The sequence below is a fragment of the Syngnathus acus genome, chromosome 14 (assembly GCF_901709675.1).
Source record: "Syngnathus acus chromosome 14, fSynAcu1.2, whole genome shotgun sequence".
NCBI classification, from domain to species: Eukaryota; Metazoa; Chordata; class Actinopteri; order Syngnathiformes; family Syngnathidae; genus Syngnathus; species Syngnathus acus.
In genome coordinates this window covers 4,453,112-4,475,930 of record NC_051099.1, presented here as the reverse complement: position 1 = coordinate 4,475,930, position 22,819 = coordinate 4,453,112, and the positions used below count along the sequence as shown (strand labels likewise).

The window sequence follows — 22,819 nt, the reverse complement described above, 5'->3', positions numbered from 1 at the left end:
ATTTAGCCACTCCCTTGGCATTTCCACATTATAGTTTGCAATGATGCACTTCAGTCATTGCCAAATATGACCTCATCATTATGACAAACATGCAGGCTCATGCTCTGGGACATTTCTTTTTATGCCTTTTGCTCACCTTAAGATCTGATTCCATACAAATTCCAGTATTGCGTAAGTAGATTTACTGGAAATAACATTTAGTTGGATTGGCGTTAAATGTGAATGGAAGTCTGCATAAATTAAAGGGAGCCACATTTTTATATCACCATAACACCACTGCTGAATCTTGTTAAATCTTCAAAACATAACTTGGAGTTAAAAAACTAGCTGAGAGTGAATTTACAGCATCTCTACTCACAAATATTAAATTAACTAGTGAAATAACTTGCATGCATATATTTGAAATTGTCACTATCTCAGAAAACTGTGGGAAAAAAACAATGATGCATTCATGACATGTGTGAAATAGATATTGGGTAAAACGCATTTCTCTGCAATTCACAATATGAAAGACCGGACGAGGAAGATGATGTAAATGCTGATGGATGACAGCAGCAACTAAGTAATGCTAATCACGGCATCGTCCTAAGAGGCTTATTGCATGTAAATATTGTGCACGATGAACACAGAAAAATTTGTTTTAGTTCTGTATTTTATAATGGTTGATTGAAATTAATATGAGCTTTAATGGGAAATAAAACCAGTTCAAATTCATCAAGATGAATCAGCTAAGAATCTACGCAAGATGACCACAAACCAACACTTCAGACACACAGGAAATGCATCAATTCTAGTTTCGTCAATTCCAAAAGGGAACTAGTCTGATTCAACAATTACAGTATTTCTAATGAATAAACATGCCATAAATGGGCACACAATCAAAATCTTTTGCAAAAAAAAAACCAGCATACGAGTCAATAAGTCATCAGTCATAATAAATTCAGAATTCGGCTGAAATGATCACAAATGATTGAAAGTAACAAATAAATGATAACAATTACATAAACCAAACAAAAAAGGAACAAAAGAATTCTACAGCTAATAAGAAAATAAATACGAAGAGAATGCAGAATAAAAAAAAGGGGGTGACAGGATTGTGACTTGTCAGAATTCTCATCGTGTTCCAGTGAAGGGGGCCTTCGCCAATTTCATCGCCAAAGACGTCTACATGACTTCACATGCATGTTACTGAGTGGTATAAATTTGAGAAATTTGACTCTGGCGCCCTCGTGTGGCGTATTACTGAAATACAAGTGTGATGTTTGGATGTGTTTAAACCAGTGCAAGAAACACCATCCTCAGTTTCCACTTAATTTTTAATCAATATAAAAGTGGAGTACAATTGTGTCTTGTAATTGATATTGGTTATGTTTAGGGTTAAAATTAGGGTTAAGATAAGGGGTTAGGATAAAAATCAATTAAGCAGAACTAATGGAAAAAAAAAAAGTTATGCTTGCGAAGAGTTCCAGGAGGTCGGACAAAAGTCAAGCTGACCTCCTGAATTCTCACTTTAAAGTCAGAACTTTAAAGTGGGAATTCTCACTTTAAAATCAGAATTCTGAGAAAAAAAGTCAGAATCCTGTCACCCCCTTTTTTTTTCTTCACTGGCCCTAATCCTCTTCTGTAAATAATATCAAAACAATCTTTTTTTTTTTTTTTTTTTAACTTTTGAGTAGTAATGAAAAACAGATGTGGCAAAGAGGAAGAGGAGGAGAAGGAGGTGGCTTAACTTCTGCAACAGAAAGAAGGGAAGGAGAAAAAAAAGATCATCCAGGAAGTCCCAAGCACAAAAAACCGCTACGTTAGCACAAAAAAAAAAAAAGGATGAGTGAATGAGTGGAACAGAAAGCATCCGTTTAACCTTTGAACCGTCTTCCTTTTAGTCCACAACGAGTCACAAGACCGATTCCCGGTGATTCTCCCGAATGCCAATTCCAACGGTAAGCAAGGAGACGTCCTAAGGAGAGGAACAAAACGGATTTGCACGTGTCTTGCATGGTTTGTGCGCTTTCTTTTTTTTTCTTCACTGCTAATTAACCTCATTAACCACTTTGTAGCGCTCTTTTCACTTGCGCAATTTTTTGCGCGTTTTTCTGCACCCACTCTGCACATTTATTTGTACATATATCTTTGCACGCTGATCTTTGCTTCATCTAGAAATTTCAGGTTCACAGCAATACAACTTTCTTAACGTCATGAACACGGTCCACTTCAACCCGGGTTCGGATTCATGTTTAAATGGGTGAGGATTTAAAAAAAAAAAAAAAAAAAAAAAACCACACATGACTTCCTTTGGGGAAAGATTAACCTTGAATGTGCACATGCATGTTTATTTTTACTGCATGGTTTAATGTTTGAACTCTTTTATGCTGCTTATTTTTCATGTTTTTATGACTTTTAGAAGTGTGGCAAGAATGGATGATGCCAAAGTGGAGATTGACAACGGGCAGGATAATGCTGTGGAACCAGACACTATGTTCCAGTGAGTAAATTATATTTAATTAAAATAGATTTTTTGGGGGAAAATATGCTAGTTATTAATTTGACTGTCTGCCTCACAGTTCAGAGATTCTGGGTTTGAGCCCCTCTCATACTTTAGCTAGCTTGTTAGATTTATAAAAAAATAAATAAAAAAAATCCCAAGAATAGCACTCATTGAAATGACAATAAAATATCTTTCATCTTATTTTCCAGCAATATCCGGAAGAAAATTGCCCCCTTTGTTATGTCCTTTGGATTCCGGTTAGTATCTTAATTTCCAAAGCAATACCGTCTTATCGTGAAAGATAATGTTTGATATTATCTCCACTCAGTGTTTTTGGGGTGGTATTGATCCTTGTTGACATTGTGCTGGTCATCGTGGACATTTCCCTGCCAGCCAGGAGTAGAGAAGTTGGAAATTCTCTGGAGACCGTCTCGCTTATCATCTCCTTCTTCTTCCTGGCTGATGTTCTCCTCAGGGTCTACGTAGAAGGGTAAACTATTTCCAGTGCTGTGATTGGTTGTTAAAGAGGAAGCAATGAAGGAGGAAGTTGGGCCGGAAATGAAAAGGCCTGCAGGGAAAGGACTCCCAGGATGTTTTGTTTTTAAATGGACCTGTTTAATTGCGACATTATCGTGTGTGTTTTTTAAGATTCAAAGTTTACTTTGCTTCCAAGCTGAACATCATTGATGCCTGTGTTGTGGTGGTCACATTGGTGGTCACCATGAGCTACACCTTCACTGACCTGTCTGGAACCAGTCTCATTCCCAGGTACTCATTAGTACCAATATTTGTTTGTTAGATCACAGAATAGAATTTAATATGGGGAAAAAAATTATATGAATCACTCCAATTTTCCTCCACAGGGTAGTTTCCTTTTTGCGATTCTTGAGAATTATCATCCTGGTGAGGCTGTTCAGGCTGGCAGCTCAGAAGAAAGAACTGGAGAAGGTCACGAGGAGGATGGTAATAAAATAATATATACCGTAATTTTCGGAGTATAAGTCGCACCAGCCATAAAATGCCCAAAAAAGTGAAAAAAACCATATATATGTATATAAGTCGCTCCTGAGTATAAGTCGCCCCCCCACCCAAACTATGAAAAAAAAACGCGACTTATAGTCCGAAAATTACGGTATAATTAAAACTCGAATCAAATTAAAGGGAGTCATCAACCTCTGTTGATTCTTTTCAGGTGTCTGAGAACAAACGGCGCTACCAGAAGGACGGCTTTGACTTGGATCTCACTTATGTCACGGGTAGAAATTGTATAGCTTGATGGTAGCCCGTTGATGTTTTTTTCCATTTTTGATTCCTTGTTGTCCAGATCGAGTCATTGCCATGTCTTTCCCGTCATCTGGGAAGCAGTCGTTCTACAGGAACCCAATCAAGGTATTATTATCAACAATTATTGCCGTTTTATTTACCAAAAGAGTAGAGAAACTAACAGAACCACTTTTTGACACCTGTTAAGCTACTTGAGTGCGGTAGCTCAAAATGATTGTCCTGTCCTGTTTGCTTCCAGGAGGTGGCTCGGTTCCTCGACACAAAACACGAAGGCCATTACAAAGTTTACAACCTTTGCAGTAAGTCAACTTTTAACAAATGGTTCTAATAATAAAGGTCAATCCAACTTTTCTTCGTTTTTGGCAGGTGAGAAAGGCTACGACCCCAAGTTTTTCCATTACCGGGTAGAACGAGTGTTCATCGACGACCACAATGTCCCTTCTTTAGAGTGAGTTTCTCAAGTTTGACATCAAATTAAGCTTGTATTTATTTATTATTTAGAAATTTTCAGCAGTGAAAAATTAAAATTCTTTTTTTTTTTTTTTTTAATTAATTTTATTCTTTCAATGAACACGTGTTTCAGAGACATGCTGAAGTACACCGCTAGTGTGAGGGAGTGGATGTCAGCTGATCCCCAGAACATCATCGCTATTCATTGCAAAGGAGGAAAAGGTGGTGATTCTTTTTTTTTTTTTTTTTACTGGCAACCATTTTATTTTTACTAGACGCGTGTTGATTTTGACTGTACCGCTAGGTCGTACTGGTACTCTGGTGTGCACGTGGCTTATTGACAGTGACCAGTTTGAAAGTGCACAGGTGAGACGGTCTTACAACAGGTAAGGCTCTTCATCAAATGATAGCTTTTATTTTATATTTCTCCAAAATAGGACAGTCTGGAGTATTTTGGGGAGAGAAGGACGGACAAGAGTCGAAGCTCTAAGTTTCAAGGAGTGGAGACTCCTTCTCAGGTTGGAAACTGCTCCGCTGTCTTTCCTCAAGGGTTTCTAGTTTGAATTCTATTTTTCGTACAGAGCAGGTACGTGGGCTATTACGAGAGCATGAAGAGTAAATTCAACAGACAGCTTCCTCCTCCCAAGAGCCTCAGGATTAAGAGCATCCGGATTCACTCCATAGCAGGTGCAACCTAACACTGCACATAATTCATGGAGATTTTTTGAGAAGTAAAAATGACGCGGCTGTTCTCGACATTAGGTGTGGGCAGAGGTAATGGAAGCGACTTGAAGGTGAAGATAACAATCCGAAAAGAGCTGGTTTTTCAGTGCGTGTGTGCCACGCAGGAGAACTGCACAGTAAGTTAGCGGCTGTCCCTTACTTTGTGGCTGAGACTCACTTGTGGTTGTTTGGTTTTGAGGTGTTTCCCGACGTGGGTGGAAATGCAGCGGTCATCAGTCTCCAGAATGGACCTGAGGTTCAAGGAGATGTCAAAGTCATGTTTGAGTCCAGCGCTGTGAGTGATTTTCTATTTTTGGATTCAAACTAGAAATTGATAGTCACAATTGCTGTTTATGTCTGATATTTAAAACTCTTTCTCACCTTCTCAGGGTATTCCGAAGGGATATGAAGATGTTCCCTTCTACTTTTGGTTCAATACCTCCTTCATATCAGATAACAAGTACAAACATCCCAAGAACATTTTTGATCTTTTTTTTTTTGTAAAAGTGTCTTACTGGTGTCTGATGTTTCCGCAGGTTGTTTCTACCCAGAGAGGAACTGGACAACCCTCACAAACCTAAAATGTGGGAATTGTACAAGGAGGACTTTGGCATCACCATGTCCTTTTCGGACATCTAGTTATTGTACAGTTCTTGTAATAAAAATGCTCTTTAAATGGATGGGTTATACGAAGTTTTTTTTTTTTTCTTCCCCAAACAACCAGTAGATAAAGACAATTAGCAAAAAAAATTTATTCAAATATCTACATATTTTATTTACAATTTATACAGAATCAAAAAGCTACATCATGCAAACGTACCTTGTGCGTGTCAATTTGAGTACAGCACTATTTTTATACATTACAATTGTCAACATATTAGAATTTGATCACATTAAAGTGTAGACAGTAGACAACTTCAGGGATTGATTGTGACCTGCATCTCAAGTAAACGGAAGACATTCTTAGCAACAAAGTGTTCCTCACTTCACCTGCATTTACCTAACACAGACTTTTCCTCACTTTGACACCATTAACGAAATCACAATGCTGCAGCAAGTCGTACCTGCCGCTTTTCAAAAAGCACAAGATGCCAGTTTTGCACGTCTCCTCGCACGGCTCGGAAACGTGCCCCTTATGTCGGAAGTACCAGAATTTCCGGAAGAGGCGGTCGTCCCCGAAGAAGCCCCGCACCACCCCGTCCAAGTCGGAGGGGAAAAGGCTGGACAGCCCGTAAGCCTCCGTGGCGCGGTACAGAAGAGTCCACTTGGGGTTCTCTTGGGGCTCTCCCAATTTGTAGTTAGCCTCAGTCAAGTTGAGGATATAGGTCTCGTGGTCCAAAACCATCCTGGAGCTGCTTTGGTAGTTTCCATCGACGTAGTAGACACGATAACCTGGAAAGATGATCACTTGAGGAGTTCCACTAAGGAATGGAAGCTGGGACGTGCTTACCTGGGTTTAAATTAATGTAGGTGGTCACACTGGGAGAAATGAACGCAACGCCCAGTGGACGATTCAAGGTCTCCTCGTCGTAAAACATCTGGAACTCATCGAAGTGTGTGTGTCCAAAAAACTGACCCGTGATGGTACTTTCATATCTGGAAAAAAATTAGGGTACATTTAAAGCGTGTTGCAAAATGATGCCATCAGAAATCACAATTAGATTGCTCAAAATTGTTTTTAAATTGAATATACCTGTTGATAATATGATAGTAGTTCCAACTCCAGCTGCCCAAACACAAACCAGGTGGAATATGACCAATGATATGAACCTGCCCACAATTAAAGTCATAAAGGAACATGCAAAGCAACAACTTTGGCCTCATTAAAAAGCTCTTTCTAATTTCCTGCTCACCTTCTCCCCCTTGTCTTCGCTAGCCTGAAGAACATGAACCAGCCACTGGAGCTGGTTGGCAGGGTCGGTGGAGTTCACCATGAGCCAGAAGTTCTCCCGAGCGCAGAAGTTCATATTGAGGGACACTAGCCTCAGACCCGGCTGGATCTCAGTTGTGTAAAATCCTCCGTATCTGCGATCACATGACATTTTGTAATACTAGAACTGAAAATGGATTTAAGGGAAGCTAAACTGACGCAACTAACAAGCTCCACCCATTCCCCAATCTCATGTTCAAATGTGGCCCACCTGAGCGACTTCAACGTCTGCTTCGGCAGCCATTTTGACCACTCGTCAGCCATGGTGTCATATAACCAGGCGGTGGATCTGTTGCCGTGAACGAAAGGAGGTGGGAAGCTGTTCACCGGTGTGCTCTCGTGATTTCCAATAGCAGGGTAGACCGTCACATTCGGCCCGAGGTGTCTAAGAAAAAGAGAACCAGATTATTAAAACCCGTCCAACTGCAATGCCCCATCGGTTTTCTTACTTCTGTATGAGCCTGGTGATGACAGTAAGTGCAGACAGTTGTTGTTTCCTAGTTTGAGACCAGACGTTGTGGGCCGGTATATCTCCCGTCCAGTACACCCAGTCCCAGGGTCCGGACCTGGCTACATTTTCCAGGAGGTTTCCCACCGTCCTGAGCGGGAGGTCACACTTGCTGTATGTTCCCCAGTAGCCCGCTTCCCTGCGTCGCCACTTGGGGGAGTCGGAGTCATTACGGCAGCAGAGAGGCTCCTTGCAGTCGGCGGCACTACCAGTCACGTACTCCTGTCATTGAATATAGCATAGGTGTCAAACTCAAGGCCCGGGGGGCCAGATACGGCCCGCCACAGCATTTTATGTGGCCCGCGAAGACTTTTGTGTATCAAATTCGTGTGTCATTACTAGAATTGCAAATTGTCTTCACTTTCAATATCTTTTTTTTTTAAATATTTGACCAGTTTTTACTCGTCTGATTTGAAAATGAGTTATTTGTCAGTTTGTTTTGTAGCTTTCACTGTATATAATATGAGGTGCTCATACATTTATTTGGGTTGACAGTCATAATGGCCCTCCGAAAGAAGCTATGACCACCACTGGAATATAGGCAATAACTATCAAATCCTCCCACCATCACCAAAAAAAAAAAAAAGGCTTACTCTGTCCCAGTGGATGTCTGTGAGAAACAGAACCCTGCTCTTCGGCGAGCCGGGTTTCGGCAGGACAGGTGGTTTTACGGGAGGCTTGGGGTCCTTGGGTAAAGTAATGTTCCACGAGGCGTAGATGTCAAACTTGCCGCAGGGGGGGCCCACCAGCAGGCCGCACGCCTCCGACGGCCACAGCAGGGACTCCTGCAAGGCCCGGATGAAGTCGTCCCGGAAAAGCTCGGTTATGTCACGACACACTTGCTCATCGGCCAGGTGGAGGCGCACGCAGGCTTCGCCAACGGCACGGGCCACTCGCTCTTCGTTTAGGTCGCTCTGGAAAATAAAGATGTTGTATTTCAAAACATAACAAAGACATCATGAAATCACAAATGACAAAAAAATAAAAACTATTGCTTCATGTTGTCCTTTGAACATTCTTTACAGATATAAGATAGGGAGCAAAAGTCAAAGGTCATCAGGAAAAAAAATCTATACTCAGTATTATCAATAATCAGTAGTTGCAACAGTTTCTTCCCAAAAATTCTGCAGTGTGAATCCTGACCAGGAGAGCCACATCCAGAATGGTGAAGAGGACTTGACACGCGCGGCAGGAGATGCTGGTCCAGTTGAATTTGAACATCGGCAGACGCTCCATTACAAGATTTGGCTGACCCGAGATCAGTGTCGGGTGACAGGGGACCTCCAAAGGTAACACGAGCAGCAGCGCGCAGGTCAGCAGCCCAAAGCGGAGCTGCGGCAAGGGGAACTCTGTCATTGCGCTCGTGGAAGACTTTCCACTTCCTGGCGTGGACCAAACACAAAACACGAAGAGTGGCTTTCATGAAGGAAGTTTAAATGTGATGGTCACTTTTGCGGATAGTTGCCTAAAGCAGTTTCATGCAGAGAGAGTAAACCTTTACCTGAAGCGGATGCAGACGAGATCTTCGCCGTAGTCTTCAACTCGGCAATGACTTTTAAAAAAAAAAAAGCGTCGCGGGGAGAGGAAGAAAGTTGTTCTTCCTCCTCAGCTGCTCGCAGCGACTCAGCCGAGTACAGCCGACCGACTCTCTAAAGGAAGTCAGTCAGCTGATTAGTCATGTGACTTACACGAAACTCATGATGTTGGGTTTCGTCAAGGTGCAACGCTTTAAACGTTTCAGATTTATATTTATTTTCTAAAGCAAATCCTACTTGACCCCTTTTGCATTAATACTCGTGTTCCTGACCACTTTTATTCATCCACAGTAATTTATCGCGTTCTACATAATGTTTGAGCGATGTACGCCCTCTAGCGGTTATAATCGCCATTACACCCTTTATTGTAAACGTGTTATTATTTTGACTATTTGACACGGGATTTAAATGCAACAGATATTTTGACTTTTAAAAATGACAATAAACATAAATGTTATTGTACATTTTGTAAATTGTATAGTATTGTATTAAAAAAAGTGTGGCGCTGCTTAACCCTATTTGACTGGGCTTTGGCGACATCTTGTGGCAATTTAGGGAGTTACAGAATAAAGTGTTGAATGGGCAGGATTTCATTTCATTGGAAACTATAGTTCCGCCCAGTATAATTGTTTCTTCCCTTTTGTTTTTTTTTTGTTTTTTTTTCTCGGAGGGGGGTCTGATTGCATGATGGTGACCTGTCCTGTCCGCCCCCCTGGGCAGTGACAGATAGCTGTCGGTGGGGACTGGGGGAAGGCTATCTGAGAAATAATCTGGCCACGCGTTAAGCTTCTTTATCCCCGCCGAGCCAAGCCGACTGCTGCGCCTCCGGTTCACGGACAAATCACAACACGAGCGGGAGGCAATCAAATCTCATGGTGGGAGTTTAACAAATTTCCCTCTTCAGAGGTCTTTGCAAAGGAACCTTGAGTGGAGAGTCAGAAGCAGAAAAAGTCGCTGCTGAGGCAGACCATAAAGTCCATACAGGGAACTGAACCAAGAGGGAAACTGGCAAAGTTGTTTTGGGCATGGAACATAAGAAACTTTGGATATTCTTGATAACTATTTACATCTTGACAGGTGAGCTTTTTCATTTTTACTTTAAATATTAGGTATTGCACGAAGTTCTGATCCACATTTATGATGCAAAATTTGAATTTCCAAAATAACATTGTCTGTGGATCATAGCTATTCCATTTCTGATATTGGGTCCTCTTTGACTGCCTACGTGTTCCTAATCTGGGCATGTAGATGTTGGTTGATGCTCAGAATCAGTTTAATAGGCAAACTGGGGAACTCTGGAGGTGTGACGACAGAGAAACAAGCATCCTATAACCAAGAATTTGCATTTTCTTCCCATTTATATTGTTCTCCTGGTTCCCTGTCATAATACGTCACTGGCATAGATTGATAAACAAGGATACATTATTTATCATAATAAATTTAACACCAATATCTTGTAACTATATAATTCACACTAATATTTGGTTGACACTGTTCCACTGAATTTAAAATCTAGTGTCAGACATCTGGCGGCATCCCCCAAAAAAGTAGGGTAGCGTGGGTGGGCCTGGTTATGTAATGACAATAGTGGCAGCATACGGATGCTGCTGACATCTGCTCTGATTTGTTTTTGTTTTTTTTACTCAGTCGCTGATAAAGCTCTCTCCATGCCAGCTGAGCTGTAATTTGCTGGTGCTTTTACATGTGTAAGTGCACGTCTGTGTGTGTGTGTGTGCCATGTGTTGAAGGACAGGGATTAGAGTTGCTCACGGAGGGTGAGAGAGACAAGATAGCAACCAAATCCCAGATGACAATCTTCACCTGCTCGGTGCATGCTCATTCCCTGCACTTTTTGTTTTGCAATCATTTGCTTGTGCAAATGCACTCAAATTTCAATATAATCCACCGTTGGATCACCCAGACTAAAATAATCCAGCCCAGCCCCTTCTTGTCCTTTTCCTAACCCCCTTTATGTAGCTTTGCTAGCCCATTTTCATGATTGACGAGTGAGCCAATTTCCTGCTTTTCCTCTCCGACGTCCTCCACTGACATTTTGTAATCATTGCGACACCTCATTTCTTGACTTTCTGCGTTCATGTCCCCAAACAGCAGTAAGAGTCATGCTAATCCTGTGAGCTGGCCTCGCTGAACACGGGCCAAGTACACACTCCACACCGCCACACAGATTACATGCAAACATGCACACGGGCACTCGCAAACAATGCCAGATTAAATAATATGTTGCGATTTGGAAAAAAAAAGTAACCTGCATTTCAATCAGTTAAAATGAGAGCATACAAGGGATGTAATTTAGCAGAGTGGATGTCACAAGTGCGTCTTCATTTTTGGAATATATGATACTCGCAATCTGTTGCTTTTAGAGATAAAATAGGAAATCACATAATATGGCGGTCAATGTCGCAAATTAACCGTAGGATTTAGTTTGATGTGTGTGTCTGCTTGTGTTTATGTGTCATTTTGCGTTTGATAGTATTCATTGTGCGTTGGGTAGTAAATTCCACGCAAACACAGTGTGTTGATCCACAATCAATCACAGATTGGATGGCGCAGAGATTAAAGAGTTAATCTGTCCTCATTTTGTTTTCTCTTTCATTCTTTTTCTTTTTTTAATGCCAGTATTTAAAAAAATATCTAAATCTCTTTCAAAATACTGATTGAGTAAACCAAGCATCATATATATATATATAGGTATATATATATATATTTTTTTTTTGCTCAGAAGGCCCCCAGTTCCATCTGAAGAAAAGGATTTTAAAAGTATTTTAAAAAAACACAAAATCTCTATTCAAAATACAGTAACCAAGCATCACATATATATGTATATATACTGTATATATATATATATATATATATTTTTTGGCTCAGAAGGCCCCAGTTCCATCTGAAGAAAATGATTTTTTTTTAAAATTAATCTTATGGGAGTCAGTATTTCTCCTTTCACTTTTTCAAAACTTTTCCACTGTGCATTCATGAAGTATCTTTTATGTTTCAAGGTATTATCAATAACTGGCCTTGAAGGAGAGCTGTGCAATTTGGATTTTCCCAAGTGTAAAGTGACCCCTCCCTTGTCTTATACAGTAACAATGCATGTCTGTCTCAAATCACATTGTCACAGATTGAGTGCAATGTGAAAATTGAGTTTGTGGTTAAAGGTTAAATTAAAGGTTGGGTTCTTTTATTTATGCAACAGCTTGTGTGAATGTGTATCTAGATAAACTGGACTCATTTAATAGGGCTCGTTCCATGCGTGTCGCACTTGTAAAACAACATTGCCATTGTTGTGTTAAATTCCCATGCTGCTGCTGTTTTTAGGTCATTGTGGCTCATGAGGTCATTTCCCATCCTCTCAAACTATGGAAGAATGAATGAATGGCTACTCGTGGGCTGTGTGTGTGTGAGAGGACCAAAGAAGCTCTTAATCTGAACATCTAATCAGTACAACAACTTTCTTTGTGTGTATGTGGGTGATCACTAATGTATAGGGAGCCATTGTCCCCAATTTTTTGATTTGTCATTCAGTATTCCTCCATAAAATTCTGTCTCATGAGAAAGTCATTGTATATTTCATGCATCAATTCACATCATACAGATGCATTTTAATATTCCTAAAATCTAATCTAATCGCTAATCTATTCCCACGGATTGCTTTTAATTATGTATAGTCCACTTTAAGATGAGAGCACGCATGGCTGAGGTTTAACATACAATATTTGCATGAGAATGTGAGATGAACACATGCACGTGTTTAGTGGATTAGACCAATGTAATATAATGTAAGCAAACTGATGTAATGTTCTATTGTGGTTTAACAGGAGGGCGGAGCTTATAGTCTGTCTGCAGTTCCTGCCTGAGGTGTTTCTTATTGGCTTGCCCGTCCGTGTCAGAAATGAGAGCAAAACACTCATGTAGGCTTCACGTCAATAAGCCTCCATTAATATGATGGAAATATGAAACTAGCATGCTGACCTGTGAATATGTGGCTGTTATTTGAAAGTACAGATTGTCTCATTGATCAGCTCAGATTGTTTTGTCGTAAAATGAATGATCATATTTGGGACCTCTGGATTGGATGAAAACAAGAGATAAACAGTTTGATATTACCATATGTGTTTGTTGTATGTGTGTGTGTGTGTGTGTGTGTGTGCATGAGAATGGGGGCAGCCATTGTTTGGAGCATTTTTGTTCAATATTCCGCTAGGTTGTATTAAAAAATGATGTATTAAAAAAACTACGTGCAATAACTATTTATTATTTACTTTCTGTACAAACCTCATTCATGTTAATACATATTCCAACATTGAACATACTGTAAATAAGATTTTTAACCTTCATTCTTAGACTACTAGCTATACTGTAAATAAGATCTTTCACTTTTATTCCCAGACTTCCTTTTATACTTTTTTTAAATTTTGTAATGTTTGCACTAGGAAGGGAGCAGCTCTCCGAATTTCGTTGTACAACTAAGTTGTAAAATGACAATAAAGGGCATTCTATTCTATTCTATTCTATTATGAACCAATTAACAGGCTAGCTGTTTCAAAGTTAGCCCCACTCACTCTTAGTGTGTGCCTGGCCATGCAGCACATGTGAGGTGGAGTGGGGGGAGGCAATTGAGTGGATTTGTTGGAGAAGATTAGTCAAGGAGTGGGGACAGTACTTCACAAATCGTGCTTATTTATACTTTACTGTAATCCATGCAACCTTTGACCTAAGGTCCCTTCCCTTTGACATAAGGTATGCTGATCATGGAAATCCTTTTTACACATTGTCTGTATCTATTGCATGTATGTGCTTGAAATGTACTTGCTTCAAATTCTTGTGTTTTAGGAGTGAATGGGCAAAGTGTAGAAATGGATGATGGGAAGTCGGGCTACCTGGGTTCCAAAGTGGATCTCCGATGTCGCTTCATCAACAGCTCGCCGCCTGTCAAAATCTCACAGGTATTTGTTGAATTGGTGTCATTTTTAATTCACTCAATGTTCACATTGTATCTCATCAGGTGACATGGCAGAAACTGGTAAACGGCACCAAGCAGAACATGGCCATCGCTAACCCGTCCCTCGGGGTATCCGTGGCCCCGCCCTACAAGGACCGTGTCACCTTCAAGAACGCCGCCGTGAGGCGTCGAACTCCCAACCTAGAAGACACCACCATCACCTTCTCCTCATTGCGTATGTCTGACGAAGCCACCTACATTTGTGAATACACCACCTTCCCTGCGGGCAACAGGGAGAACAAGGTCAACCTGACTGTATATGGTAAGAACTACCTAGAACACAGGTGTCAAACTCAAGGCCCGGGGGCCCGCCACAGCATTTTATGTGGCCCGCGAAGACAAATTGTGCATCAAATTCGTGTGTCATTACTATAATTGCAAATTGTCTTCACTTTTAATAATTTGTTAAAAAAATATTTGACCAGTTTTTACTCGTCTGATTTGAAAACGAGTTATTTGTCAGTTTGTTTTGTAGCTTTTACTGTATATAATATGAGGTGCTCATACATTTATTTGGGTTGACAGTCATAATGGCCCTCCGAAAGAAGCTATGACTACAATGCGGGCCGCGAAAAAAACGAGTTTGACACCCCTGACCTAGAAAGTTATCAATTAATAGTCCGACATTCCTTCCATGTATTTGATCATATTATTGTTTAGTTCGTCCGACCACCCAAATGAGTCTGTCCACGCCCACATTGGTGGCTCGTGCATCCAACCTAAAGACGCCAGTGGCGACGTGCGTCTCTGCCAATGGAAAACCACCTGGTGTCATCAAGTGTGTGTTCACTTTTTAAGGTGGAATTTTATCATAATTAGCACTAGCTAGCTAGCTAACGCTGGTACGCATCTCCTGTTGGCAGGTGGGAGACGAGGGTGCCGGGTGAGGTGACCACCCGCGAGTACAGAAACTCAGACGGCACCTTCACAATTCAGAGCGACTACATTCTGGTGCCCAGTCGGGAAACACACAAGGAGACCCTCACTTGTGTCACCTCCTACAACGAGGAAGTATTCACAGACAGCGTCACCCTCGATATTCAGTGTAAGTAAAATGTGTATTTTGTGGCTTGGGCTGAATTTGGTTCCTCCAGTCTTTTCTAGTCGTACATATTGATCGTCCTCATTGTGTGAACTCCAGATGAACCCGATGTCCTGGTGGACGGCTACGATGGAAACTGGTACCTGAACAGAGAGAACGTTCAACTGAGCTGCCAAGCTGACGCCAACCCGGCCGTCTCCCTCTACCAGTGGAAGCTGTGAGAAAGAGGATTGAAACACATCCAAGTAAATCTTTCCCATATTAATTCCTGTCTGTGTTTCCTTCAGGATCAACGGCTCCATGCCGAGCAGTGCTGAGATAAGAGACAACGTTCTAATATTTAAAGGACCGGTTACGTACGATTTGCAGGGTACTTACGTTTGCGATGCCACGAACAGCATCGGGACCCGATCGGGCTTCGTGGAGGTCAGCGTTATAGGTAGGAGACCACGAGATCTCAAGATCCAGAGTCCATCTTGATACATGTGGTTTCTTTTCAGATAAGCCGCTACCGCAGATAGCAACGCGTGATGTCATTAGCGTGGTGGCCTTATTGTTAGCAGCGGGCGTGCTGATGGGAATCACCATAACAGTGCTGGTCCTCAAGATCAGAAGTAGGAAGGATGATACCTCGTATGTACCGTCCACACTTTTTGGGATTGACCGATCTTAAATGTCCAATAAAGACAATTTAAGGAAGACACTGATTATGCCGTTTCCTGTCTTTCCTTCTGATCAGAGACGACTCTCCATCGAGGAAACTGTCCCAGCCGATACGTAAAAGACCCGCGGAAGATATTCAGGTACACCTATTGGTCACAACATGAGCTCATTCATTGCCAACCTTTGAACTAGCATTGCTCCGAACCCTTTCCACAGCATTCAGGGCGTTTGTACGAGGAACTTCCTAACACAGCGGACTACGTGAGCTACAGACTAGCATGTAATAAGGAGGACTACCCAGAGCCCTACTCCCCCCCCATTAACCCACCGCTGTCCTTCCTGCCCCAACATCCCTACCACTCTCCACAAGCTACCAACACGACTACGGGCAGCAGCAGCACCAGCTCGTCCAAAAACACATTTTCTCCACCTTCGCACTCCTCCGCTATTTTTAAGTACCCCTCAGTGCCGGGCCTGTCCCCCCCTCCCCCGGGGGTTGGGCCGTATACGTTCCCCAAAGAGCAGTACGTCTGAACCTGATCTCAAACAGAACGACAAACTTTTCCCTTGAGGAGGATGGAAAACTCGACTTGGATTACAATGGCGTCTGCTACACTTGGAGGGAAGCGATGCAGCTTTCGGACTTTTTATTTGGCAACACATTATCTTCCCTTGTGACCCATATTTTATTTAATTATCTGTTTTTTTAAGGGAATATTCTCTCAGACAAATAATTTATTTTATACCTGTCCATGACGGAATCTTTTAATCTGGCTAACCAGTTTACCATCCTCTTCTTTTTGTAAGAAAAGAAAAAAACACTCATGGAAATAAAGTCAAATAAATATGTTTCATAATTTAATAATCACTGTCTCTATCCTGCACTGTAAACACTGTTCCCTGATACCTCACCTTTATTTCCTGATTTATTGTGTTTGTATTTTGACATTTTTATCGACGGAGATTTCTCTCTTTTTTTGACATTTATAGAAAAAATGTGTGTTTATGTGTTTTAGTATTCATTGACACTGGTTGTTGGATGAATTTGGAATATTTCAATAAAAAATGAGCAAGAGGCTTATATCAGTGGTGTTAGTAATTTCTCACAAATCATAAATGCGCTAATCCTTATTCCCAATTTATACTAGTCTGCTTTTTTTTTTTAGTTGAGCCTTTTTACAATGAATGTAGTCATTGCCAAGTGTCTGAAACTGATCAGTGGCCTACATTCATTCGAGGGCCACATCTCACCTTACCTACTTCCACTTATTAGTCCCCTCCCACTCCTCTCTTGTTCTCCTTCAACTCACACCGTGATCCTTAAAGATCATTCTTCACGACAAGATTACAAGGTTGAAACAAAACAATCGTGGCTGCTATAAAAAAAAAAATCTAGCCTAATCCAAATCTCATCAATTGTGGTTATTCTCTGAAATTAAAATGTCTGAAATGTATTTGTACAACTTCCCAAAGAGGATTAACGACAGGGGAAAATGATCTTATTCGACGGATTATTCTTTTATCGTTTGATGTGCGTTCCCTTGTCCTGAAACAAAAAGTACAAATCATAAACAACATAAAGCCTCTATTGTGCGCATCCTCCACAGCATATAAAAATGATTGTGAGTGTTGCGTGGCGGAATGTCCACATTGGCAGCCATTAGTGTAATGTGTGTGTATAATAGATGAGCGCAAAGTATCACCAGTGTCATTCTAACCCCACTGGAGAAAGATAGAAGGATGGAGAGAAAGGAAAAAGACATGAATAATTGAGTCTAAATCAGTTGACTTCATCCCTTCCTACTCTCAGGCTACTCAAAGTCAGTGCCTTCTTCTGGAAACTTCTGGATGGGAGCGAGAGAAGAAGTCATTTTGGCTGGCCTTTAGATATCTATTTTTGCAGGGATAAATATTGCTGGATCGAAGATCATGATGATACCATGCTGGTCCAACTGCTAGGGCTCCTTTTTCTGCTTTACTTTGCCAATTGTAAGTATAAAGAATTGGGATGAATGCAATGTATATATTTGATACAATGGGATTGGAATGGATGGCAAACTTATTGAGTGTTGCAATTAGTTTGTACTTAATATGATCTTTGACTTAGTTTATAATCATCACTATTAATTTGAATTGCATTTTTTTTTATTTTGCAAGTTTCAAGCACAACACATTTATTTTATTTTTATTTTTTCAAGTACATTAAATTAATAATGAATTATTATAATAATATAATATATAATAATAATATTTATAATATAATATTATTATAATAATTATAAATGAGTAATTAATAAATAAACAGTAAATTACCCAGAGTGGAATGAAAAATTATTAGATGTGTGTTTATTCTGCTTTGTGGCAATGAAGCAATTTTTTGTGTTGTTCATCATGAAGTCTGAAACTTACAATGCAATTCGTCCTGTAACTGAACACGCGTGATACACAACACCAGGCTCTCTTTCTTGCACACGTTTACATGCATGTGTGTGTCTTCTCTTACCCCAGCCCAGCCCAACAATGGGGAGGTGGTGTACCAGGACACCACTGTGTACGGTGTGGTGGGCAAAGCCGTGATCTTAGAGTGCGGGACCACCGTACCCGACATGTACATATGGAGCTTCACCAAGCCTGGCACTGAAGCCATCAAGGCGGTGGTGTACGACTTGGGCCAAGGTCCCAAGATCCAGAAACTGGCCCACACCCTCGGACAGGTGACGGTTATCTTGAAAAGTGCCGATGTCAGCATCGACAAGCTGCCTGTGGCTGCTCAAGGTCTTTACACCTGCCAGGCCTTCTATGACATTGAGAACTCACCTGTAGTCTACTACTACTATGTGCACCTCACAGTACGAGGTAAGGCTAATTGCTAATCGTGAGTACAATGTAGCAGTTAGCACGTGACTGACAAATACTAATAACGTGTTACCTCCTTCATGCTAATTAACATAAGACCAATAGAGACTATAAGGATGCTTTTGCCCTCCATAGTTCCAGTAACAAAGCCACACCTCTTGGTGAGCGATGTCTCTCCAGTGGAAGGATCGACAATATGGCTACAATGTAATCTGGACAATGGGACAGGCCCCATCCAGTATGTATGGCAACAAGAAAACCGTCACGGAAACATCTCAGCGTTCGCTCAGGGCAACACCGGTGTGGTCAACGTGACGGAGGTGAACCGTAACCATACGGGCTGGTACCGCTGTCTGGCTAGCAACGCGGTCAACAGTGAGCAATCTGATCGGATATGGCTGGACATTATCTGTGAGTGGAGATGATTTTGTGAGAAAAAAAACGTCTTTACTTCCACTTACCGTATTTTCCGCACTATAAGGTGCACCGGATTATAAGGCGCACCTTCAATGAATGGCCCATTTTAAAACTTTGTCCATATATAAATCCATATATTTGGACACGCCTGCTGTAGTGGCTCAATATTGGTCCATATATAAGGCGCACCGGATTATAAGGCGCACTGTCGGCTTTTGAGAAAATTTGATGTTTTTAGGTGCGCCTTATAGTGCGGAAAATACGGTATAACAATTCAGAAATCTTGAGCTTCCATGGCAACAGTATAACCCATCACATAAGATTAGCTACCTTGTTCTTTATAAACATTCGCAACAGAAACTCCAGTTTCATAAAACACCTTCTTTCCATAGATGGTCCGGACATTCCTCAGATCGACGTGACTCCTTACACAGTGACCGAGAGAGGTTACTCGGCCCTAGAGAGAGAGACGGTTTCCCTGCAGTGTCAAGCTCAGTCGAACCCGCCCAGCCAGTACGTCTGGTTGTACAACAGCTCGCAGGTTTACACCGGGCCGCAGCTCACCATCACCAAAGTCCTCCGCATGCACACGGGTGACTACGCCTGCCTGGCGCAGAACACCTACCTCAACACACGCTCCAAGAAAACAATCAGCCTGACAGTTTACTGTGAGTCTGAACTTTGATAGCGAGCTTACCTACGGCCTTCTGTCTTGGTTCTGTAAATGGTAGTGGCAATGTGGCCATTTAAAGTCCAAGACAAACTGAATCTTCATTTCTGATCTTTTTAATTGCACCCTCTTCTGATTTCCTTCTCGATCGGACAACCTCCTTTATCCCTTTCAATCATATACACAAAGTTTTCCAAAACCAAAACACAGCACACTCTAAAAACACACACAGAAGAGTAAGGAGGCCTCCTCCAGACTGGTTTGGACCGGAGAGGAACTTGACAGGACTCTTTGGCAGGTACTTGCTGTCATGTCACAGCTGTGACAAGTGGCAATGGTCACTATGCAAGGTTCCTGTATACCCAGCATTGCCAACGTTGCTTTCGCCCTTGCTGACTTTCTGCATCCTTCACTGCCTTGTTACGCTACTGCTTGTCCCCACAGATCCACCAGATGGCTCTCCTTCCTGCTCGATGGAGCCAGCCGTGAATCACACCTCCTTGAAACTACGCTGCTCCTGGACTGGCGGTTTCCCTTCCGCCGAAGTTCACTGGGCTAACCACTTGAGACGTGCAGGAGAAGAGGCAGACGAAGGGCACGACAGCGATATCTTGTTGCCGTCCCATGATCTGTTTGGCAACAGCAGCTTGTTTACCTGCACGGGTTCTCACCTTGCACTTGAACAATCGGTGGAGTGCAGCACACGAGCATGTGAGTGGACTATGTGAACCATGTTGAGTCACAGGGATGATCCTCTCTGAAAGATCCTTAATGTTTTCTCAACCAGATCTCCCTCCTTCGGAACCGGTGTGTCTAGCCTACGTGACAACCAACAAGCAGTATCTAATGTTGTCCTGTTCATGGGATGGAGGGGCACCCAATGCTTTGGTGTGGTGGGAGGGTCCGGGTGGCCATGAAACACCCAAGCAAGAGAACTCCAACATTCTGAACATTCGCTACGGCACCGCCCGCAATGGAAGACCTTACGTCTGTCATGCAAAACATCCACTTCTGGGTCAAACTAAGACCTGCTGGCTCACGTTAGGTCAGTGTTCAGAGACAAGCATGCTATGGTGCTGGAAATTTGGACTATGTACCGTATTTTCCGGACTATAAGGCGCACCTAAAAACCTAAAATTTTCTCAAAAGCCGACAGTGCGCCTTATAGTCCGGTGCGCCTTATATATGGACCAAATTCCTAAATTTAAACTGGCCTGAAGCATTGTGTCATGAAATTAATCATAAGTTTTAAAATGGGCCATTCATTGACGGTGCGCCTTATAGTCCGGTGCGCCTTATAGTCCGGAAAATACGTCAACTTCTTCTATTCTATTCACAGAAGCCCCTGTGTTGCTAACGCAGCGCAGGGTCGTGTCCGTGTACGAGGGAACCGACGTGCAACTATCTTGCAACCTGAGGGCCAACTACCTTCCCACCAGTCAGATAACATGGTTCAATAATCACGGTTTGGACATCCTGGACGCATCCAAGTACATGCTACTGCGGACATCAGCGTGGGCTAACCTGACCGTGCGAGACACAGATGAGGCTCAGGATAGCGGAGAGTACAGGTGCACCTCAAGCAACGCGGTGGGAGGAGCCGACCTCAACGTCACACTAGTAGTTAAGAGTAAGAGTCTTTTAAAGATTTCATAGAAGCAGCCACGATGTTTGCTTTGAACGCGTTTTCTTCTCAGAGCACCCCATCCCACCCAATGCCACCCTGATCAGGGTGATGTACATTGGCCGCCTGCGGAACGAGGTGGAACTGGAGTGGCAGATGGAAGGAGATGCCCAACAAGGCTGGACCGGATTCGTCGTGCAGCACAGAGGTCTAACCGAGCGACCGGGAAGGAGAACGAGCAACAATGAATCAATGGGGAGAACAGAAGAACGACTCAGTGCTGAAATCTGGCACGAGAACATCCTCCAGGATCCTGATGTCAGGATTCACATTGTGGACAGGCTGACACCCACGGCAAAGTACCACTTCCGGGTCATGCCTTTCAACTACAGAACCATTGGGCATCCCTCTGCTGCTAAAACGCCAGGTAGATTCAAGCACAGTGGCAAAAATTTGAAATTCTAACCACAATCACACAAATGTGTATCAATTTATCAAATTGCTGTTAATTAGATTTGATGTCACGGCTTAATACATGTTCTTTGTCTTTATTCAGGTGAAAGACTCAACCATAAATCCCACACAAACACACACTTTCCTTTTACCGTCTTCCCTTCTTCTTTCATCCGTGTGTGCCTCTTTTTTTTTCTTTTCGACACCATAGTTACCAGCTATCAGGTGATTGATAGTAAAGTAGAGGTTATTATGACATTTGTGTTGAGGGTCGTCAACAAATACACTGCATGAGTATTTGTCGCAATGTGTAAACTGTTGTGTGTTGCAGCCGAGCCGCCTTCCAACAACTACCCTGCTGTGATTGGTGCAGCCATTGGCGGGATGCTTTTTGCTGTCATTTTCACCGTGCTGCTGCTCATGTACATTTTCCGCAACCGCAACAACAGTCCTCGTGAGTGTCACTCACATATGCTATAGCTGATAGAAATGTCAAGAATTTAATGTATTGCCTTCTTGCAGGACTACATGACATGTTGTTTGGCCTGTGAGTATATGTTGCTTAAGTAAATAGTTTATTTTGGCTTTAGTTAACGATATTAAGGGATTGTCACGTTTTCCGCTTCCAGGCGTCACAGCCAATCGAGGGAGAACATTAATTTCCCGGAGGATGAGGGGGTCAGTGAGGCGGAGGGCGGAGGCGTACCAGAAATGGGCAGCTCATCCAGCCAAGGCAAGATGGACAAGTAATGCTTAAAAATGTCACGCAAAGCCAAAAAAGTATGTCAATGGGAGACTATTAAAGCGCAATGATTAACATAATGACTCCTTTTGGAAATTATGATAATCGGAATCTTGTTTAATAGAAATAATTTTTTGAATAACAACTGCAGGCACATTTTTAAAAGCAAGATTGATCATCATAATTCTGTAGTTTTAACCAGTTTGATGATATTTAATTTCTTTCAATGCAGTTGGATCCTGTATTGTATTATGATTGTGATTATTTTGTGCAGGTCTGAAAATACCTCGTGCGGCTTCACCCTTGGCCGCCGCCGACCAGGCCCCTCCCATGGGGGACAACGAACCCGTCAATGTCACCATCACCGTCCAGGCGACTGGCTCCTGAAGCATATTACTCGCAAAGTCATAGTAGTCTTCA

General features: G+C 42.1%; 4 protein-coding genes across 9 annotated transcripts; 3 read left to right on the top strand and 1 right to left on the bottom strand.

Moving 5' to 3' along the window:
• The first annotated feature begins 1,769 nt into the window (after positions 1-1,769).
• Positions 1,770-5,622, top strand: tpte (transmembrane phosphatase with tensin homology). 5 transcript variants are annotated; one of them, XM_037270557.1, is made up of 19 exons: positions 1,770-1,940; positions 2,167-2,242; positions 2,402-2,482; positions 2,695-2,742; positions 2,814-2,975; positions 3,134-3,253; positions 3,349-3,448; positions 3,678-3,741; positions 3,810-3,874; positions 4,008-4,068; positions 4,136-4,217; positions 4,353-4,441; positions 4,524-4,585; positions 4,657-4,737; positions 4,801-4,906; positions 4,982-5,079; positions 5,142-5,237; positions 5,332-5,402; positions 5,479-5,622. In XM_037270557.1, the coding sequence occupies exons 2-19, from the start codon at positions 2,196-2,198 to the stop codon at positions 5,579-5,581; spliced, it is 1,536 nt and encodes a 511-aa protein (XP_037126452.1). In that variant the 5' UTR covers positions 1,770-1,940; positions 2,167-2,195; the 3' UTR covers positions 5,582-5,622. The 5 variants fall into 5 exon arrangements, with proteins under 5 accessions (XP_037126452.1, XP_037126451.1, XP_037126450.1 ...); XM_037270556.1 differs by having other exon boundaries at positions 1,770-1,998; XM_037270555.1 differs by having other exon boundaries at positions 1,771-1,940; positions 2,158-2,242.
• A 72-nt stretch (positions 5,623-5,694) lies between these two features.
• Positions 5,695-9,048, bottom strand: smpd1 (sphingomyelin phosphodiesterase 1). Its single transcript, XM_037270547.1, has 9 exons — positions 8,882-9,048; positions 8,524-8,762; positions 7,974-8,294; positions 7,322-7,602; positions 7,084-7,257; positions 6,796-6,967; positions 6,636-6,712; positions 6,393-6,538; positions 5,695-6,334 (listed from the first exon to the last, which is right to left on the bottom strand). The coding sequence occupies exons 2-9, from the start codon at positions 8,734-8,736 to the stop codon at positions 5,943-5,945; spliced, it is 1,776 nt and encodes a 591-aa protein (XP_037126442.1). The 5' UTR covers positions 8,737-8,762; positions 8,882-9,048; the 3' UTR covers positions 5,695-5,942.
• Positions 9,049-9,577: 529 nt separating this feature from the next.
• nectin1a (nectin cell adhesion molecule 1a) lies at positions 9,578-16,723 on the top strand. 2 transcript variants are annotated; one of them, XM_037270560.1, is made up of 10 exons: positions 9,578-9,992; positions 13,764-13,876; positions 13,936-14,194; positions 14,593-14,710; positions 14,796-14,977; positions 15,074-15,191; positions 15,262-15,413; positions 15,475-15,607; positions 15,714-15,777; positions 15,830-16,723. In XM_037270560.1, exons 1-10 carry the CDS (start codon positions 9,941-9,943, stop codon positions 16,169-16,171), a joined length of 1,533 nt encoding a protein of 510 aa, XP_037126455.1. In that variant the 5' UTR covers positions 9,578-9,940; the 3' UTR covers positions 16,172-16,723. The 2 variants fall into 2 exon arrangements, with proteins under 2 accessions (XP_037126455.1, XP_037126456.1); XM_037270561.1 differs by having other exon boundaries at positions 9,580-9,992; positions 15,854-16,723.
• Positions 16,724-17,382: 659 nt separating this feature from the next.
• LOC119133892 (V-set and immunoglobulin domain-containing protein 10-like 2) lies at positions 17,383-22,786 on the top strand. The gene is made up of 12 exons (XM_037270087.1): positions 17,383-17,626; positions 18,146-18,493; positions 18,629-18,904; positions 19,303-19,578; positions 20,025-20,291; positions 20,368-20,625; positions 20,920-21,210; positions 21,278-21,631; positions 21,989-22,111; positions 22,180-22,204; positions 22,287-22,390; positions 22,674-22,786. Exons 1-12 carry the CDS (start codon positions 17,578-17,580, stop codon positions 22,784-22,786), a joined length of 2,484 nt encoding a protein of 827 aa, XP_037125982.1. The 5' UTR covers positions 17,383-17,577.
• Positions 22,787-22,819: the final 33 nt, after the last annotated feature.

Bases quoted from the DNA above. Each gene is read 5' to 3' on its own strand.
- LOC119133892 (XM_037270087.1), top strand. From the start codon at position 17,578: ATGCTGGTCCAACTGCTAGGGCTCCTTTTTCTGCTTTACTTTGCCAAT. The intron at 18,905-19,302 runs GTGAGTGGAGAT...TTCTTTCCATAG, and splicing joins GATATGGCTGGACATTATCT to ATGGTCCGGACATTCCTCAG. The intron at 22,112-22,179 runs GTGAGTGTCACT...GCCTTCTTGCAG, and splicing joins CAACCGCAACAACAGTCCTC to GACTACATGACATGTTGTTT.
- nectin1a (XM_037270560.1), top strand. From the start codon at position 9,941: ATGGAACATAAGAAACTTTGGATATTCTTGATAACTATTTACATCTTG. The intron at 9,993-13,763 runs GTGAGCTTTTTC...CTTGTGTTTTAG, and splicing joins AACTATTTACATCTTGACAG to GAGTGAATGGGCAAAGTGTA. The intron at 13,877-13,935 runs GTATTTGTTGAA...GTATCTCATCAG, and splicing joins CGCCTGTCAAAATCTCACAG to GTGACATGGCAGAAACTGGT.
- smpd1 (XM_037270547.1), bottom strand. From the start codon at position 8,736: ATGACAGAGTTCCCCTTGCCGCAGCTCCGCTTTGGGCTGCTGACCTGC. The intron at 7,603-7,973 runs GTAAGCCTTTTT...ATTCAATGACAG, and splicing joins CAGACATCCACTGGGACAGA to GAGTACGTGACTGGTAGTGC. The intron at 6,968-7,083 runs GTGGGCCACATT...ATGTGATCGCAG, and splicing joins CAGACGTTGAAGTCGCTCAG to ATACGGAGGATTTTACACAA.
- tpte (XM_037270557.1), top strand. From the start codon at position 2,196: ATGAACACGGTCCACTTCAACCCGGGTTCGGATTCATGTTTAAATGG. The intron at 2,743-2,813 runs GTTAGTATCTTA...ATCTCCACTCAG, and splicing joins GTTATGTCCTTTGGATTCCG to TGTTTTTGGGGTGGTATTGA. The intron at 3,742-3,809 runs GTAGAAATTGTA...CTTGTTGTCCAG, and splicing joins GGATCTCACTTATGTCACGG to ATCGAGTCATTGCCATGTCT.